At 31.0% G+C, this 18,129-nt stretch overlaps 1 protein-coding gene across 18 annotated transcripts in view; it reads right to left on the bottom strand.

Moving 5' to 3' along the window:
* The window catches only part of LOC143249000 (uncharacterized), a 76,047-nt gene that overhangs the window by 20,969 nt on the left and 36,949 nt on the right, over positions 1-18,129 (bottom strand). For all 18 annotated transcript variants that reach the window (XR_013027335.1, XR_013027334.1, XM_076498123.1 and 15 more), the window contains 4 exons: positions 14,915-15,036; positions 9,992-10,181; positions 2,819-2,958; positions 2,319-2,459 (listed from right to left, as the gene is read on the bottom strand). Coding sequence is in view for 16 of the 18 variants with exons in the window: in XM_076498123.1 (XP_076354238.1) it covers positions 2,319-2,459; positions 2,819-2,958; positions 9,992-10,181; positions 14,915-15,036 (593 nt within the window). In the remaining 2 variants the exon portion in view is untranslated. The remainder of the gene's footprint in view (positions 1-2,318; positions 2,460-2,818; positions 2,959-9,991; positions 10,182-14,914; positions 15,037-18,129) is intronic.

Genomic DNA, 18,129 nt, shown 5'->3' on the forward strand with positions numbered 1-18,129 from the left:
AGGTTTCTAAATGTTTCTCCATTAAATAAAATAAATAAAAACAACTAGTAAAGAAACTGAGTGTAGCAAATTTAGTGTCACGAACTTGTATGGTGCACCATAAGTTTCAAATATAATCTTCATTTTTCATTCATTTCTACTTCTTAGGTGAAATACTTTGTAAGAAATGTGTTTGGGAAATTGTTGTTTTATTAAATAAAATGATAATTTATAGTTGAACATACTATATTATTTTATTCACAAAGAAAAAATATTTAGTAATAATTTGAAATTGATTTTTGTTCCTTTTCAGTTACTTATTGCTATTTTTCTTTATCTTTTTGTAAATGAATTACAAATGTAAATTTCAAAAAGAAAATTATGTGTCACATATGTGCATAGTGATAGAACTAAGTATATTTTTTTTTTTTTCAGTCAATAATATTAAGGCAATTAAGGGGAACATTGATGACTCTTTAATTACCTTGTCTTTTAATGATTTTCTTGTATTATTCAATGACAGATTTATGTAAATATTGGTTGGTTGGATGGCTGATTTAGTGTTTTAAGGCTCAAAGCAACTAGGCTATCTGCACCAAATGTCTGGTAAACGCGTAAATATTATCCTGTGCAATTGTTAAAATTCACTGACCCAAAAAATGTATCATAATGCTATTACTGATGGACATTCCCAGTTTACAAAATGCATACTTCTTACCATTTCTTTCTTTATATTTTTACATCATAAACTAATAGGTTTGTTTAATTGTTTGAACTTCTTTATCTAAAAATAGGTGCAAGTTATTTTCTTGTACTCTAACCCATATAAAAGTCAGTGTTGGTCATGTCACATTTGATTTCTCGAAATAGGATGAGTCATAAAAGCGAAAATATACTTATTTAGATAGAATAGTTTGGTTACTGTCTGCCCATTATAATTTTAGTGACAGGAGTGCAAGGGAGCAGTGAGGAGGGTGGTGGTGCCATGAAACCTTATATGCATAATAAGTGTTGATATAATATAATATTTTCTGTCATATCATCAATGTTTTTAATAAAAAATAAACCTCTTTAATCAACAATTTTTCCAGTTGCAAACTATACATTTCATTTTATACTTTAAATGCATAGGCTAACAATAACATTAGGCTATGCTTTTGTTGCTTAACAATGCGAGATAAAATCCATCATTGGAATGTATTGTTAAAAATGTACTGGCTTTCTATATACTAGAAGTTGTAAATCTAATTCATTTTTACCAATAATTATTCTATGGATGTGACATAAATTCATTTCATAAATAATCTTACTTTGACTGACTCACAAAGGAATTTAGTGATGTTTGACTGCAATTTTCTGCCTCTTTATTGCTCAAGCTTGATTTCACAAAATTTATTTTCAATTAGTTGTGAAACGTGAGGTTAGGGTATACTATTGGGTGGAGTGGTTGTGCTTGCCACATCATTTTTGATGGGCTATATGCTACTTTTAAAACTTTTCTTTGGTGTTTTTACATTTTCATTTTTTATATATAAATATTCTTAATACAATAATTTTCTCTCTTTTTGCAGTTTTCAAATTTAAAACAAGTAATTAACATCTTTTTAAAAAATTAACATGTAAAGATACAGGGTATTTTGTAACAGAACTACACTTAAGACCTACTGCATATGTTACAATGTATAAACTTTCAAAATTCCTGTAATTTAGATCTTGAAATATATCTTTATGTTGAATTACCAGATATGACTAAACAATACAAAGCAATATCAATAAATAACAAACAAAAACCAAAAGATTATTCTAATTGTCTTCTTTGTAATGGAGCTTGTATATTGCTCTTTGTTTTAAAATTTTAGACTACAATGTAATCCCAATTTAAATTAATTTGTTTATGTATTTCTGTTTTTGAAAACCTTGAAAGTTTTAAATTAATTTGAACTTATATAAAACTTAATTTGCTAAAATAATTTTACAAATCTTAAAAAATTACCAATACCATGGAAAAAATTGTTAAGGAGAGTGGAACAAAAAATATTTTCAAATACAGTTATAATGATAATAGCACAAAAAATTGGGGAAAAAATAATTTTCCAAAATATAGTTATATTTTCATTCCACAGTTAAAATCTTATGACAAGAGAATATCTATTTAATAAATATTGCACATTTTTTTCTATGAACATTTAATGAAAGGTATTAAGTTACTGTAACAAAAAAAAAACTCCTTTGAACTGTTTTGTAGTGCAAGAAGATTTTCTTAACATTCATTTTTATAACCTGATAAAATCCATTAACCTGCTACTAAAATCACAGTGAATCATTACGTATTTTATTACCTTCACTAAGAGCTCCAGTGTTTCCATCTCTGCTTTATGATTCCCAAGTTTTCTGAAATATGTGGCAACATTCCATACACTTACAAAAAATGAGTCATCTTCATTCAGTGACTGCTGGAACCAAGCTAAAGATGGCTTTTTCTATACATGAAAATGGTAACAGAATGATGTACTAGAATAAAGATGTTTTACTACCATTCACTCACAAAATGTATAATGTATTATTTGTATTTTACTCAACTATTACCAAGGTCCTTTGTTACGAATGAAACATTTTTTGATTCAAAATATTTTTGCTTTTAGAAGGTCATTTCAAAATTTTGTTCAAAATATTTTATTCCTAATTATTGTAAAAAATACATATGAAAAAATGGCTGGTATGGGTAGAGAAAACTCTATGTAGAGAAGCAAATACCACCTGGTTGTACACATATATTTTTGTCTACAAGTGCATTTTCTCATCATCACGGAGTAAAAACTACAAATAAATTTACAAATACCTGTTCCTCTAAGAAACTACCGATCAAGTTGTAGAATTTGGCCTTCACATTTTTATCAAGATTTTCATTCTGCAACTCCCAGAAACTCAAAACACTGTTCAAACCTTCATTATACTGTTGTAATAGGAAATGTAAATAGCCTGAAAGAATAAAAATATATATTAAGAAACCAGTAAAGGAAGGTTTCACTCACTCAATAAATTTGCATATTTTACTTATCAAATCTTTCACTATCTATTGAGTCTTTCTATAGACTTGTTTATAATCTACCAGGGAATTTAAATTTTCATTTAAAAATATAGATATTGACATTATTAGTACATTATAATTAAGCATCCTACAGATGGCACATATGAAACTTTTAATGAGAAGAATCTTCTATAATTTTACTGCTAATGAATATCAAAATCAAAACACAGTAAAAAATATTAAAAAAAAATAAGAAATATACAATTTATAAACATTCATTAAACTCAGCTTATAAAACTTCTTTACATTAGATAACAATTTTTATACCATCTAATATAGTCACACCTCATAATTAATCCTTGACAAGTTTTTATTCTCTTACACTATTTTCAAGTAAAACATTATCTACTTTTCTAATGGCTAAATAATCAAACACTTGAAAACCTTTTCTAATCCCAGTTTTAAATAAACTGATATACACACAAGTCATATTTTAAAGGTGGTATCTTCTTCAGAATAAACAATGTCTTCATAATCTTATGATTTATTTCATTTTTAACCAGACTGATTTTTCTCTAAAATGTGATAAAGAAGCTATGATGACACTACAGTAGTAAAGTAATCAATTAATAAAATACATACAGTGGTTTCTAAACATCCCAGGCTACAGGTTTAGTACTAAACTACATGACTCACTAGACTTCATATAACCAACATTATCTTTAAAAGTAAATAATTTTTAACATTTTACCTACAAACTCATTTTTATACTGTTAAAAATGAGTAACATAATGTATATTTCCTTACTACAAAACTCTGTATAAAGAACTAAGAAAAATATTGGTATAAATTATTCTTTTTTTTTAAACATAGATGGAACACCTCTACTGATGTTTTTATGAAAATATATTTAAAAAGTCAATATGGTCCTTAGGGATATCATTAGTAATCCTAGGATTAATCATAAAATTAGTTTCACAAATACACATTAAGTTCACTTTCAATTAAAACCATTTAATAACTTGATTGCAGCAAAACCAGAATAGAGTAATATTATACAAACAGATTTCCCTAGAAATAAACACATTTTCATTATGAATATAGTTAAGACTCTGGTAGACACAGCTCTTTCCCCAAAAACTGAGGATGATAGATCTTAAGTAAACTGTATTATGTTAGCATTTTTATCATTAAAAGAACTTACTAAACAAGAAATTTCAAAGGATTACTTCAAATTTTGAAAAGATTTTATTCAACCCTATGTTTATGTGGACTCAAACCAGTTTTATATATACAAGTTAATAAACTATTTATGCTTGTGTATTCATGAGTTTAGTAGTTACAGAACTCCTGGTAACATGAGTCACATGAGAAGTGAACAAAAAATACCAATAATACTCCAATTCTACTAATTATTGTTGGTGTTTTCTGTGTATTTCTTAAAGAAAATGAGTGTTTTCCCCAATTTGCTTTTGGTCATTTCTTTACCCTATGTGTTGTAACAGGTAAAAATATAAAACTACACTATACAATGCAATATGTGGACACTATTGGTAGTGAGCCATATAAAAACAAGCCAATAATTTGAGGGTTAAAACTTAATGAAATAATAGTATGCATAATTCTCCAATAAAAATCTGTGACAGAACTTTATTACTAGACCACCAGAATTTCAAGAGAGTAAATATAATATTGACAAATAGAATATTAAAATACTTCAAAAATAGTTCAGATTAATTACTATTGGTAAAAACCTCAAGGTGTTGCTTCTTGTGACAGGGTTTGTATAGAATCTAACATTTCTGTAACCACCATCTTGTATAATAAAATAGATATACTAACTTCTTGTTAGAACAAGAGACTTACCTAGTTATCTCAAAAATAAAAATCAGCCTTGGAAAGAAAACAGCTAATTATATAAATGTTTTTAAATTCTGAACTTAAAACATCAGTTTTTCTGGTGCTAAACACAAAGCTACAGAATAGTATTTGTGACCACCATGGGTATAAACCCATTTTCTTAGTGTTATAAGCCTTCAGACCCACTGTTGAGCCAATGAGGGCAAATTCTTATGAAAAACCCATTTTTTGGTTCAGAAAGCATAAAACAACACAAGGGGCTGTCTGTGTTGTGCCCATCTCAGGTACCATAATCTAGTTTTTAATGCAATAAGCCTTCAGATGAACAACTGAGACAATGGGTGGCAATAATAGTAAAAACAAAATGCATTGCTTTGTCAGCTGGGTATAACTGTTGTTAACAGTGTCCAATAAAAAAAGAAAATATGATTTAGTCAATGTGGTTAAGTATTAAATGATAACCCTAAAAATTGTACTAATAGGAGCTGACTCCTCATGTGAAGGTTGGCTGTCTTGTACAGGGTTAGAAAAGAGTTCTTTTATTGTTTTACAAGTGTTTTTTTTTACTGTATACTGGCCTATCAATTTCCCATTATTTATTTTTTTTAGCTGCATTGTATAATATTTTGTTTTCCAGCAGTCTCATCACCTCAATATGTGAACAATACCTCCCATGGTTAATGTTTTCACATTATTAGTACAGGGGAAGTCAAAATCCAGCCAGAAGAATTAGTACAGGATTTAATTAATGGGTTTCTCTTCTGAGCTTGTCAGCTTTTTATAATTTCACTCCTCTATTGTCTGGCACTTAAATATAGATGATTGCCTTACCATCCACTTGCTTTGTTTTCTGGGGATAAACAAATTTAAATATAACACAGTATTGCTTGAGAGTTTGTCAAAAATATTGTAGCATAGTCTATTTGTAGTATATTTCTTTGAAGAAGAGATGTTTCTAGTTCCATCTTTATGCTGCTCACGGAAAGCTTGAATGCTGCACCAGCCTTATACCCAACAAAAATTTTTCAAATTCAACCAAATTTCTATTATCTGTGACATTATAACACCTGTTGTAATGATGCAAATGCAAACGAACTTGGTAGGGGTTTAGAGAGAGAGAAATCTGAAAAATTCTCTCCCCAACAGGAGTGGTCAGGAACGTTGTGGTTCCTCTTCGTCCCCTCACATGAAAGATTATTTAACTATGCTTGGAAATTTGCCTGTATTTAACTTTTCCTTGTTTAAGGTGATGAAGTGTGGTGGGGCATTATAAAATTGATGGGTGAGAAAGGGGGGAGTGAAACAAAGATGGCACCTAAGAAGTGAGCCGGACCCGATTCATGTAATGATGATGTTCACCATGGCCTTTATATAGGTGCTCACAAGATTGTTTCTGTTTTACCCTCTGCCCAATTTTTTTTTTCTAGGCTGAACTCCATATACCTCAGTAGTGGCAGATGTTTATTTCTCATAAAATAATCTAAAATAAAGTTGAAATAAATTATTTCCATGGTGTCTGTATAGCACGTCCATCTATGACCGTCTACCAATGCACCTTTTAGGCAACGTCTTGCCTGTTTGACATTTATGGGATCATTATGGAATGCATGGTATTTACACTGCAAGGCTTTATGAAGACATTTTGCTTGCACATGCTGTTAGTGTTCTCCATTGTTTCTGCAGCTTATGATATGTAATACAGCCTTGACTGAGGTGACTAAACCACATCCTTTGATCAGGTAAGAGTTTTGCATCTTCTCTATCTCATCTTTCTTCAAAGCATACATACTGACTAACAGTACATAATCCAGGATAAGATGTACAGCACAAGCAACATTTTCCAGCTCTACTCTGTGCTGTATCTTTCAGTGCAGTGATGCTTTTGGTAGTTCTAGTTATTTTGATGTTAATATTACTGTTAAATTTAAGTTCTATGTCAAAAATTATCTCAGTATTTCTTCAAATGAGATTGCAGTAATCACAGAGAATGGTAATGTTTCTTTCCATCAACATGTCTGTTGTAGTGTGTAGAAAAGAGTTGTGGGTTTGGCCCAAAATAGGGATGGCTCCATTTTGCTTTCAAATATCAGCTTAACTTGTTTCTGGTATACACCAGAATGTCATCAGCAGTGACTGAAATACAGCATCTCATATGAATGCCAAACTGGGCCATATCCATTGCAAACATATTGAAGAGAAATAGCAATAAAAATATTAATCCTTGAGAAATACCAGTACTGATGGTGAACCTGTATGTTTGCCAGCTTCCATGTTTCAGGATGCAGCCATGATCCATCTTACACATGTTACACTTATGCCAATTATGAGCAATTTATAAGAAGAATGGGTAGAGTGACTTAACTCCAGGTACCTACCAAATCTAAAGCTTTGTCAAAGCATTCAGACCAGGTTTTAAATCTTTCCAATGTTTCAACTATGAATTCAGAAGCGCTTATATAGGTTTCTCTTCCAATATTATAACCACCTAATTATAAATGTATCAGTGGTTCAATGTGATAAGCAAGTCTTCCACCTATGAAATTCTCTGTGATCTAGAAAACAATATTTTGCAAGATAATAATTTGGTTGGTCTTAAAGGTGATTACTGCAAACAATATGTTTCATATGCCAGGTAGAGATTAAAATGAAAGTGGATTAGAAAATGCAAAGTCTACACAGGAATATATCTTCTCTCAGTGTTAAGTGAATATTGTTGATTCACCTGAATTTAGCAATAGAAGGTTGGTGATTATACTGTGTAGATCAGAATGTAAACCTCTGTTGTGCTTTCTACTGTATTCCACAAGATACACAGGACTGTTGACAGACATGCCAAGCAGCAACTTCAATCTTAAGGATCCTGTGCTGCGTTACCTTTCATATGCACAATGGTACTTTGAAATGTGAAACTGGTTAATTGATAGCATGTTATAGTGATTTGTTTCTACTAAGAGCAGCATCTTTTGCACTCAGGAATATTTCTTCTCTCAGTGTTAAGTGAATATTGTTGATTCACTCTTCACCAATCTTTAAGAGACTCAATTACAAAAAATTGAATGGCTTGATTACTTCCTTGCTTCATTATGGTTGCAGTGAGTCCCTGATAAACACCACGAATGCCTTGAATACAAAGATTCATATAAAGTGGGACAAGGTAAGAAAAATTAACTTACAGTGACACTAATAAATGTTCTTTGTTGATTTTTTAAACAGAAGTATCAAGTATTCTTCAAAATTTATTAACCAAATTAGAAATTATTCAAGATTTAGCGTACAAGACAGGTTTTTAAACACTGTAGCTTAAACGTTTTTTGTTTTTATTATTACTCTATAATAATGAAATGGCTAAAGTATACATTATGGTTGGTTGATTTAGTGTTTTATGGCACAGAGCAGCTAGGCTATCTGCGCCAAACATCCAGCAAAAAGATAAAAATAAATTAAATGTAGTAAAATTCACAAAAGCAGATGAAGGTAAAACAAAACAGCATTGAAAAACATAAATAGCAGAAAACCAATGTTGACATCAAGTCTACAATGTTAAGAGAGAAACTACAGTAATAGAAGTTGTAAAGGACTTTCCGTTGCATAATGGTAATGATCATAACCTGGCAGGAAGATCAACAGTAAGTACAAGAACCACCGCCAGTCACCTGAAGTTGGTCTTTCCAGTCCTGGTTCCGGGTTATGTGTCATTATGGCCAGTACCAAAAGGTAAAGTAATAAAAGTGTTAAAAGACATGCAGCAAAATTGTAATAACAACTCGCCAGGACGAATAACAGGTAGTTCAAACAGATAGTTCAAACAGCAGCGTTAGTCACCTGAAGTTGGCCTTTTCAGTCCTGGTGTCGAGTTATTTAATGTTCTGGCCATTTTCCAATTTCAAATTGAACTATACAGATTGAGATTCTTAAAAGGGAACCATAATCAAAAAGGTGTAATGAATAAATATCAAACACTTAAATGAGATTAAAAAGATTAATTGCCATTAAAAAATTAAAAACTTTATCAAGGTGGTTGACAGTGTCACTGTCACCAATAACACTGTCCAATGTTACGGACAAACCTTTGGACAGAACATGTTTAAAATAGTGCCACTGTTGAGAGTCGTAAGAATGGCAAGAAAGTAAAATGTGGCTTACAGTGATTTGAGTGTTACACAAACTACACACTGGTGCATCAGTTCCAAATAAAAGAAAATGATGAGTTAAAAAACTGTGACCAATGCGTAGTCTAGTTAGAACAACTTCCTCCTTCCGAACCTTACGGAAGCTAGACGGCCAAAGCCCAATATAGGGTTTTATTTGGAAAAGCTTGTTGTTGCGTTGCTCACTCCAAATGGACTGCCAGCTGGCATGGAGCCGAGCCTTGAATACTGAACCATAGTCCATGTATGGAATAGGCACAGTGGTGATAGTGCCAGAGTAGATAGATTTAGCTGCTGTATCTGCAAGCTCGTTCCCGCAAATACCAATGTGGCCTGGTATCCAGAAAAACTGGATAGAAGTAGATGTTAATGAGAAATGTGGCAGTCAGTTTTGAATATCAGTGAGAAAAACTTATTGCTTTTCAGAGCAACATCATTAGACTAAGCATATCAGGTTCTTATGACAAAATATATTTCAACCAATATAATAAAGCAAACAATGGTCCAACATATGTAATTTGAAATTTTCTCTTTCTGTAGATATAGAGATATACAATATCAATGTTAGAGAAAATTACAAAATTTTTTTAAAAAACAGATAGGCTGAGAACTTCTTAATGTTTGGTGAACAAATATAGTAATATCTCTGCAAAGAGAAAAGAGTTTGAAAATTTATCTCCTGTCTGACTCAGACGTGCAGATTGAAAACTCATTTAAATATTTTCTTTTGAAATTAAAACTCAAGATAATATAAAAATTTCCATTATAAACTATGTTTAATAATCATAGTTTATAACATATGTAGTATGATAAAACATGCAAACAAATATACATTTTGGGTGAGATTTTACTGCAGAGGAGAAGTCCACTTCTCTTATTCATTTAAAATAAATATGTATTGAATATTACTTAAAGCACTTATAACACATATTTCTTGTGTTCATGCTTAGTGCAATTCACAATAACTTTACGCTACCTTTAAAATATGTCACAAAGGAAGACCACATAGAGGACTGGAGAGTATTTAGTGCTGATAAGGCATGTTTCAACTGACCTCTCTGGAAGGAGTGACAGGCCGTGCTAACAGCTAATAAAGCTGTGGTGGATGGAACAAGGAAAGGAGTTAAACTTGAAGGATGCATTAATCCCAGCCATTGTTGGGCTTCCTACCATTAAGTACAAACAAAGTCACATAACTTCTGCATTACAATAAATATTCATAATAATTAGTTTTACTGTTTTAAAACATTTACATATATATATACACTGACTGGTATTTATATGTTATTACCATTATGAATGGACTAAAATAATTAAAAATAACTACAAACACTCATTAAATATTGCAGTAAAATATTCAATTCAATATAAGATTAAGAAAAAGATATTATACATTTCTGTTAACTTTTGTGAATCAGAAAGTTGTCATTGATAAGGTTTAATTTTTTTCACAGTGATGAAACTTTATCAAATTTCAGGAGGTTTAGGACAAAGTTACTAAATAAAATTACTAAATTACAAACTTACTAAATAAAAAATTCCTTTAATTTGATTTACTTCTATCATTTCATGGTGAAACAGTTTTGAAAAGAATATTAAAATAGTCCATCTTAAACTTCAGGTGTATTTTGATCAAGAAGTTACATTTCACATATATATTCAACTAGTTATTTATATTTGTTTGATAGAAATTAAAATATTTCTTCAAAAAATGTTGACATTTCCAGTAGTCAACAATTCTAGCTATAATTTGTAAAAATATTACAAAAACTGACATTTATTTGTGACCTATGAGCTGACCTTTCACTATGGCATCACTATTGACCTTGTCAGATTAGGTAGCAAGTAATAATTTTTCTAATAATATTCTGGATCAAAATCAATACACACTACATGGCCAAAAGTATGTGGATACCCAACCATCACACCCATATGTGCTTGTTGAACATCACAAAGTTGGAAGTCCACACTTCTCTGGAATGTCTTTGTGTGCTGTAGCATTAAGATTTCTCTTCACTGGAACTAAAGAATTTAGCCCAAATCATGAAAAACAGCCCCATACCATTATTCCTCCTCCACAAAACTTTACAGTTGGCACCATGCATTCAGGCAGGTAACGTTCTCCTGATACCTGTGAAACTCAGATTTGTCTGTCAGACAGCCAGATAGTGAATTGTGATTCATCACTCCAGAGAACACATTTCCACTGCTCCAGAGTCCAATGGTGGTGTGCTTTACACCACTCCAGCTGATGTCTGGCATTGCATCTCAGGTTTATGTGCAGTTGCTCAGCCATGGAAACCCATTTCATGAAGCTCCCAATGAATAACTCTTGTGGTGATGTTGCTTCCAGAGGCAGTTTGGAACTTGATAGTGAGTGTTGCAACTGTGGACAGATGATTTTTATGTACTTCAGCACTTGGCAGTCCTGTTCTGTGAGCTTGTGTGGCCTATGGCTTGTAGCTGAGTTGTAGTTGTTCCTAAACATTTCCACTCACAATAACAGCATTTACAGTTGACCGGGGCAGCTCTAGCAAGGCAGAAATGTGAAAAACTGACTTGTTGGAAAGGCAGCATCCTATGACAGTGCCACATTGAAAGTCACTGAGCTCTTCAGTATGACCCATTCTACAGCCAATGTTTGTCTAAGGAGATTGTATGGCTGTATGCTTGATTTTATACACCTGTAAGGAATGGGTGTGACTGAAGTAGCTGAACCCACTAATTAGAAGGGATGTCCACATACTTTTGGCCATGTAGTGTATATTTATATATAATGTATGCAGCTCCTCTTCATTAAATAGTAAGTTCTTTTACTCATGTACCTTCTTTTAATATGATAAAAAGAACAATAGGAGTCAATAATTAAGGACTTAAGCTATGGAAATATTCTGCCGTCACTCACGCAAGATATTCTCCTAGATTCCAAACAGAAACAATTTATTACAAAAATATTTACAGGAGCAAACAGAGCATATAATGAATCTATAAAACAATTCTCAGGTCTGTAGTTTGTTTCCATTTCCTTTAATGTTCCACTTAAATTATGTTGTATATCCATTCACAGCTCTTTGTAGTCATTTTTCCACAGAACAATAAATTACTGATTACATCACATTATTTATTGTACAACAACATAAATATTTTAAAATGTGCTCTATCCAATGATATTTATAAATGACCTGTATCTATTTTAATGTTGTGCTTCATTGGTAACTGTTCATACTACAATTTGTCACATTATAAACAAGTGGGAACAAAGAGCTATAATAACAAAAAGTCAAACAAAGAGAGAAAAATCACAGGAGAAATAAGATATGGAGAATTATATTCTCAACTTATGATACTTTTATATCAAATATATGCCTATTTCTTGGGATTGGTATAAATGGGTGTAACTAAGTTAAGTGTTTAGTACAAAATAATGAAAATAATTTATGTATTTTACAATATTTTCTTTCCCAAGTTTAATATTATATTTAATTAAATACATCTGAACAAATAGTATTGCTCTTTTAAAAGAATAATTAAAAGTGCACGATAAAAACCTTACTTGATTGAGAGCCAATGTTAAAGGCAGTATATTTAAGTAGCTTTATATATATATGCTACCATGTGTAAGAACATACATGAAAACATGTAATTTTGTGAAGAAAAAATTTAATAGTATGGGTAAAAAACTTAATATCTTTTCCCAAAGCTGCAAATTAGCACAAACTAATCCTTCAACTCTATTTAGAAAAGAATTAATTCACTTACAGCAAAACATTTCTATAGGTTCTTTAACATTCAATTCTCTCTTAGTGTTAGGTTCATTTAAAAACTATTGTTTCAAGTTATTGTATCCAATGACATGTTTCAACATTGTTTTCAGCAAGTGAAAAAATTAGCACATTTTTATTATGTACATAATCTTAATGTTCATTAAGATATTTTAGGTTACATTTGATTTGACCATTACATTTTTTGTTACATTCATCTATAACTTCATATATACATAAATATATATATTTTAGTGAAATTAATACATTTTGATAAAGTTAAGTAAACAAAATCACAAGAAAGGACTGCATTAAAAACAGCAAATCCAAACTACTGACTAATTATATTAGCTTGTTATAGCTTAAAAAACAAGCTGAAATAAAAATAAATTAAACAAAACAATGCTACATAGTTGAAAAGATCCCAGGATATAAGCTATGAATTGAAGTGATCTTTACTTCTATTAATTAGGTCTCACTCAATCTGACAGATGATGTAACCTCTTCATACTCCTTTACAGTCTTTTCAACTGACGTTTAATATAGCAAACTTATCTTCAAAAAATTTGGTAGATTTTCGGAAAACATTACAAGCCTTTCACATACAAAAAATCGTACTTTTCAGTGAAGTATTTTTAATACACTAACAAAAAAAGGTGAATACATTGTAGGTGAATACAATGAGCAATTTTTCACTAGTCCACATGCAAAGTGTTTTTTTATGTTAAGATTAAAAATACATTTCTTCATCTCAAAAATCTAAAATTTCATTAGTGCAATCTCTAAAACCTTCTAGATATATTTCAAACGTTAATTGCAGTAAAAGTGGGATGAGTGCATTTGAGCAACCTGGTAACCACCAAAACAAAATTGAAATACATCTAAATTACCACTTTTTTCTTTCTAGAATGACATCAAACTACACTTGTTTGATGTCATCACTCATGAGCTACTCCGATCTGCAAGTCTATGCCTCCTTAAACATTTTTATTGTTTTATTATTTATGTTACCTAATATAACCTTAACTAGACTGAAGAGAACCCTATTTTTACATTTTAGTTACTTTTATAACAATAAATGAAGGATAAACATGAAAATCAGAAACAAAATATTTACCTGGGTGGTCTTTGTCCAGAATATCCAGGATTGCCAACGAATGCAATTTCAAAGCCTCCCAGATTTAATCAGATCAAATGTCTTCATCTCACTTAAGATAAGATTGCAGATGGCCTTCACTGAGAGCAACTTCCTCTCCCAATTCTTGAGCCATTAAAGATATTAGGGGTGGAATAAAAGACATCTGATTTACCTCCATGCCAGATACAATAATCCAGGAATTTATGTGGGGCGTCAGCTTGCCAAACAAAAATCCCCCCTCCCCTTTTGTACAAAAGTCAAATATGTAACATAAAGAACGTACAAAGTATCCAAAACAGCCATACTACAGAGAAATCTAATAATGAATTCTCTGTCAAGAAAAATTATAATATTATCTGAAGAAAGTTCTTATATATGGTACTAGGATAGAGGTGGAGAGTGTCATGAGACAGAAGTTGCCAAGGGCAATTAAGTTGAGAATAAAAGACTAAAACTGAGAGAGAGAAATAAGACTAATGCTTAGATGGACAAAAGTGAAAAAAGCCTAATGAATAAAAACTGCAGCATGAGGGAGGTAAGTATGTGTTGGAAATCCTGTTATTAATATACTTTTATTAACAGTTAAATCTGTGGTTCAGGTTGGTTGAAGAATTATAGCCATAATTGTTTATTTTTTTGCAAAAAAATAGCACCACTTTCAGAACAAATGTTTTATAGTTTCACTGAGAGGCCTGTAATCTTCAAATTGTGATGATTTCTAGATTTACTTTTTCATTTTAATAAGATGTTATTAAGAACCTAATGTGATACATAAGTATATAAATTGCATTCGTTGTCCTGACCTTGTGTAGACTGGATGCATGTAGTATTCCCCTTGATCAAACCTTGAATTTTTGTTCTATAAAACATTCACTTACACACACAACTACATAAATAAACTGAGGTTAATGCATGAATTAAGGAAATATCATACAAATGTAATAAACTAAATAAAAAAGAAAGCACTAGATACTCTTTTGTCACTAGGCTTTAGATCTACCTTCAAGTGATTCATGATGTTAACTAAAGCTTTTCCAAGTTCTGTTTTCTTCTGTATCATGCTCATCCAATACATAGCCAGAGACACGTAGAAGATGACAGTTTTAATTTCTACCTGCATGTCTTAAGGAAAAAATACACAGGATGTCACCACAGGGTTGGTTTATTTTGGTTCATGCATTCAATATATTTGTTTATGACACACACTAAATAACCTTATTTTACAGAAATCATGTGCTTACTGCACACCATTCCATAAACATCACAGAATATAAGGAAACTTTGAATTTATGTAGCTTTTAACAGGATTAATCTTACCAAAACTTCTCTCTTGTAATACCAAAAATACTTTAGCAAATGTTAGGTCACTATTCTGTAAAAGAAAAGTGAATAATTAATAAAGTTACTCACTTAAGAACATTTGCTAATTAACGTTGTCACATTTAAAGGCTTAATAGTAGTAATGTTTATGAAAATATTTCTACAAATATGTGGATAAAAATAAATTATCTTACTCCAACTTCTCTACTCTCTCATCTTCCACCTGATTTACTGCATATGTCTCAGTAGAATATACATAATTTCTGCCTTCCCACCATAACCCAAATTTTACAGTTGCAGTCATGACAGCAAACCACACAATAAATGGTTGTGGAGTGAAAGGTGGAAATGCATTTCAAGTCAACAACCTGTTTGAAATTCATTTAAATTCTAAAAAGGTAAAATTCAAATTAGGTAGACTTACTTCTAAAATACTAACAATGTTTCTATTAATCAGTAAGTATTATGTAGAGATTGTTTAAAAAGTTAGTTAACTGGCAGAGAAATTCACTGGCTGAAATGTAAATAAAGGTAGCCTGCTTTAGCCTCATGATGTTTTATTGACAAAAAAAAAAAAGTACAAAGCATTCTAAAGCATATTATGTATTTAAAAATGGCTGGTATGGATAGAGATATCACTAGTAGAGGAGCAAACAACGTTTCGACCTTCTTCAGTCATCGTCAGGTTTACAAAGAAAGATACAGGTAATTGACCGGAAGCTGACCACATGTTTGTGAGGGATTGTGTAACTGAGTGTCGGAATGTAAAGGGTGGTGTTAGATGTTTGAATATATAATTTTATATTATTTATTTTATTATTATTATTTATTATATTATTTTTAATATAGATATAAAGGTTTCCTTTGTATTGGTTAATTTTGGGCTTAAGTTGTTGTATAAGTAAGGCTTCTTTAATTTTGCGTTTGATTATGTTTGTTTCTTTATTCAGTATATGGGTGTTTTCTATAGTTATGTTATGTTTATTTGATTTGCAATGTTCAAAAACACGTGAAGGTGACTTTTCATGTTCTTTGAATCTGGTTTCCATTTTTCTACTTGTTTCTCCAATATAGAAGTCGTGGCAGTTATTACAGTGTATTTTATAAATAATGTTGGTGTGGTGTTTGTCAGTGTAGTTTTTACATAGTATAGACCTCAGTTTTGTGCCTGGTTTTTGAAGAAATTTGGTATTAACTGGAATGTCATATTTTGTTACTAGTTTTTGCCAAATGTTGGTTACTTTTCTGCTGATGTCAGGAATATATGGTATGCAGCCATAAAATGGTTTCGTGATTTTTTAAATTGTGAGGTATATTTACTTTTGTTAGTTGATTTTGCTTTTTGTCTAGGTGTGTGCGTATAATGTTTTTTATGGTTTGTAGAGGAATCTTGTTAATGTTGATGAAGTATTGTTTTATTTTGTCGAATTCATCGTTAATTTTATCTGGTGAGCATAGTTTTATGGCTGTGTTTACTTGGATTCTTGGTATGTTGAGTTTTTGTTTTGTTTCATGTGCTGAGTCCCAAGGAATGTATAGCCCAGTATGGGTGATTTTTTGGTGGATTCTTGTTTTAAATTGTGTATCGGTTCTCGTAATTTTGAGGTTAAAAAATGATATTTGATTGCTTTCTTCCTGATCACATGTGAAGTTAATTTTTGGATGTACAGAGTTGAAATGTGATTGAAAAAATTAAGTGTGTGTTCCGTAGAAGCGAATCACACAATCACGTAATCTACATATTTGTACCTATATTGTGGTGGATGTAATGCTGTGTTAACTGCTTGTGTTTCAACTTGTGTCATAAAAATATTAGCTAGAACTGGTGATAATGGATTGCTCATGCTAAGAACACCTTTATACCTATATTAATAAATATATCCAACATCTAAGTGTACCCTCTACATTCTTGCACTCAATTACACAACTGCCTTCAAACATGTAGTCAGTAACCCTTTCTTTCTTTGTGAACCTGACAATGACCGAAGAAGATCAAAATGTTGTTCGCTCCTCTACTAGTGCTTTCTCTATCCATACCATCCATTTTTAAATATACGATTTTCTCTACAAGTGAGTTTTCTCATCATTAAGGATTATGCGAAAGCATAAAATTATTAATTTTAGGATTAGGATTATAATTAGGATTAATATAATAGCACTTCAGAAACTTTTAAGTTATACACATGAAACAACAACAAAAAATTCATCTTTAGACATATATTTTTAGACAGAATTGAAATACCATGGATGACATTTTGAGGTACCATAATTACTGCATTCATATCTGATTTAACTTTACTAACTAAATATATCATATAAAACTAAATGTTTCAGATGTAAATGTACATGAAAAATAAGTGACACATGTACCTTGTCTTTCATAATTATTTTCAAAGTCCAAAGAGCAACATCATTACAATTACATTCCTGCCTACAGGTCAGTTTGTGCATTTGGAAATATTGATAAATTGCTGCCAGTGAAAGCATCATAACACTGCTATTCCTCCACAAGTGACTATTAGTAAATTATCATAAACCTTTTTTGTATCAAATTGCAGTAAAACTTTAGGGCTAATTACAATAAAGTAAACAACATTCACAAAATAATGTCAAATAATGTCATTAACATATATATGTATATCCAAATAATGGCTGTCTTAACAAAATAACCATATAAATAAAGAATTGTTTTCACATGCATGTTTTCTCTATTAATATGCATTTTATTAGTTTATTAACATGCTGAATACAGGTACGAGTTGGTCAGAGTATTTGTTGCAATTATTTTACACAGTTACATTCAAAATTTAATTAAAATATATATCTGATACTTGACATTGTTTGTATTTGGTAAAATTCCATTCAACTTACAAAAGCAAGCAGCACCCAAGTGCA

This window comes from Tachypleus tridentatus, chromosome 4 (genome assembly GCF_004210375.1).
Source record: "Tachypleus tridentatus isolate NWPU-2018 chromosome 4, ASM421037v1, whole genome shotgun sequence".
Classification (NCBI taxonomy): Eukaryota; Metazoa; Arthropoda; class Merostomata; order Xiphosura; family Limulidae; genus Tachypleus; species Tachypleus tridentatus.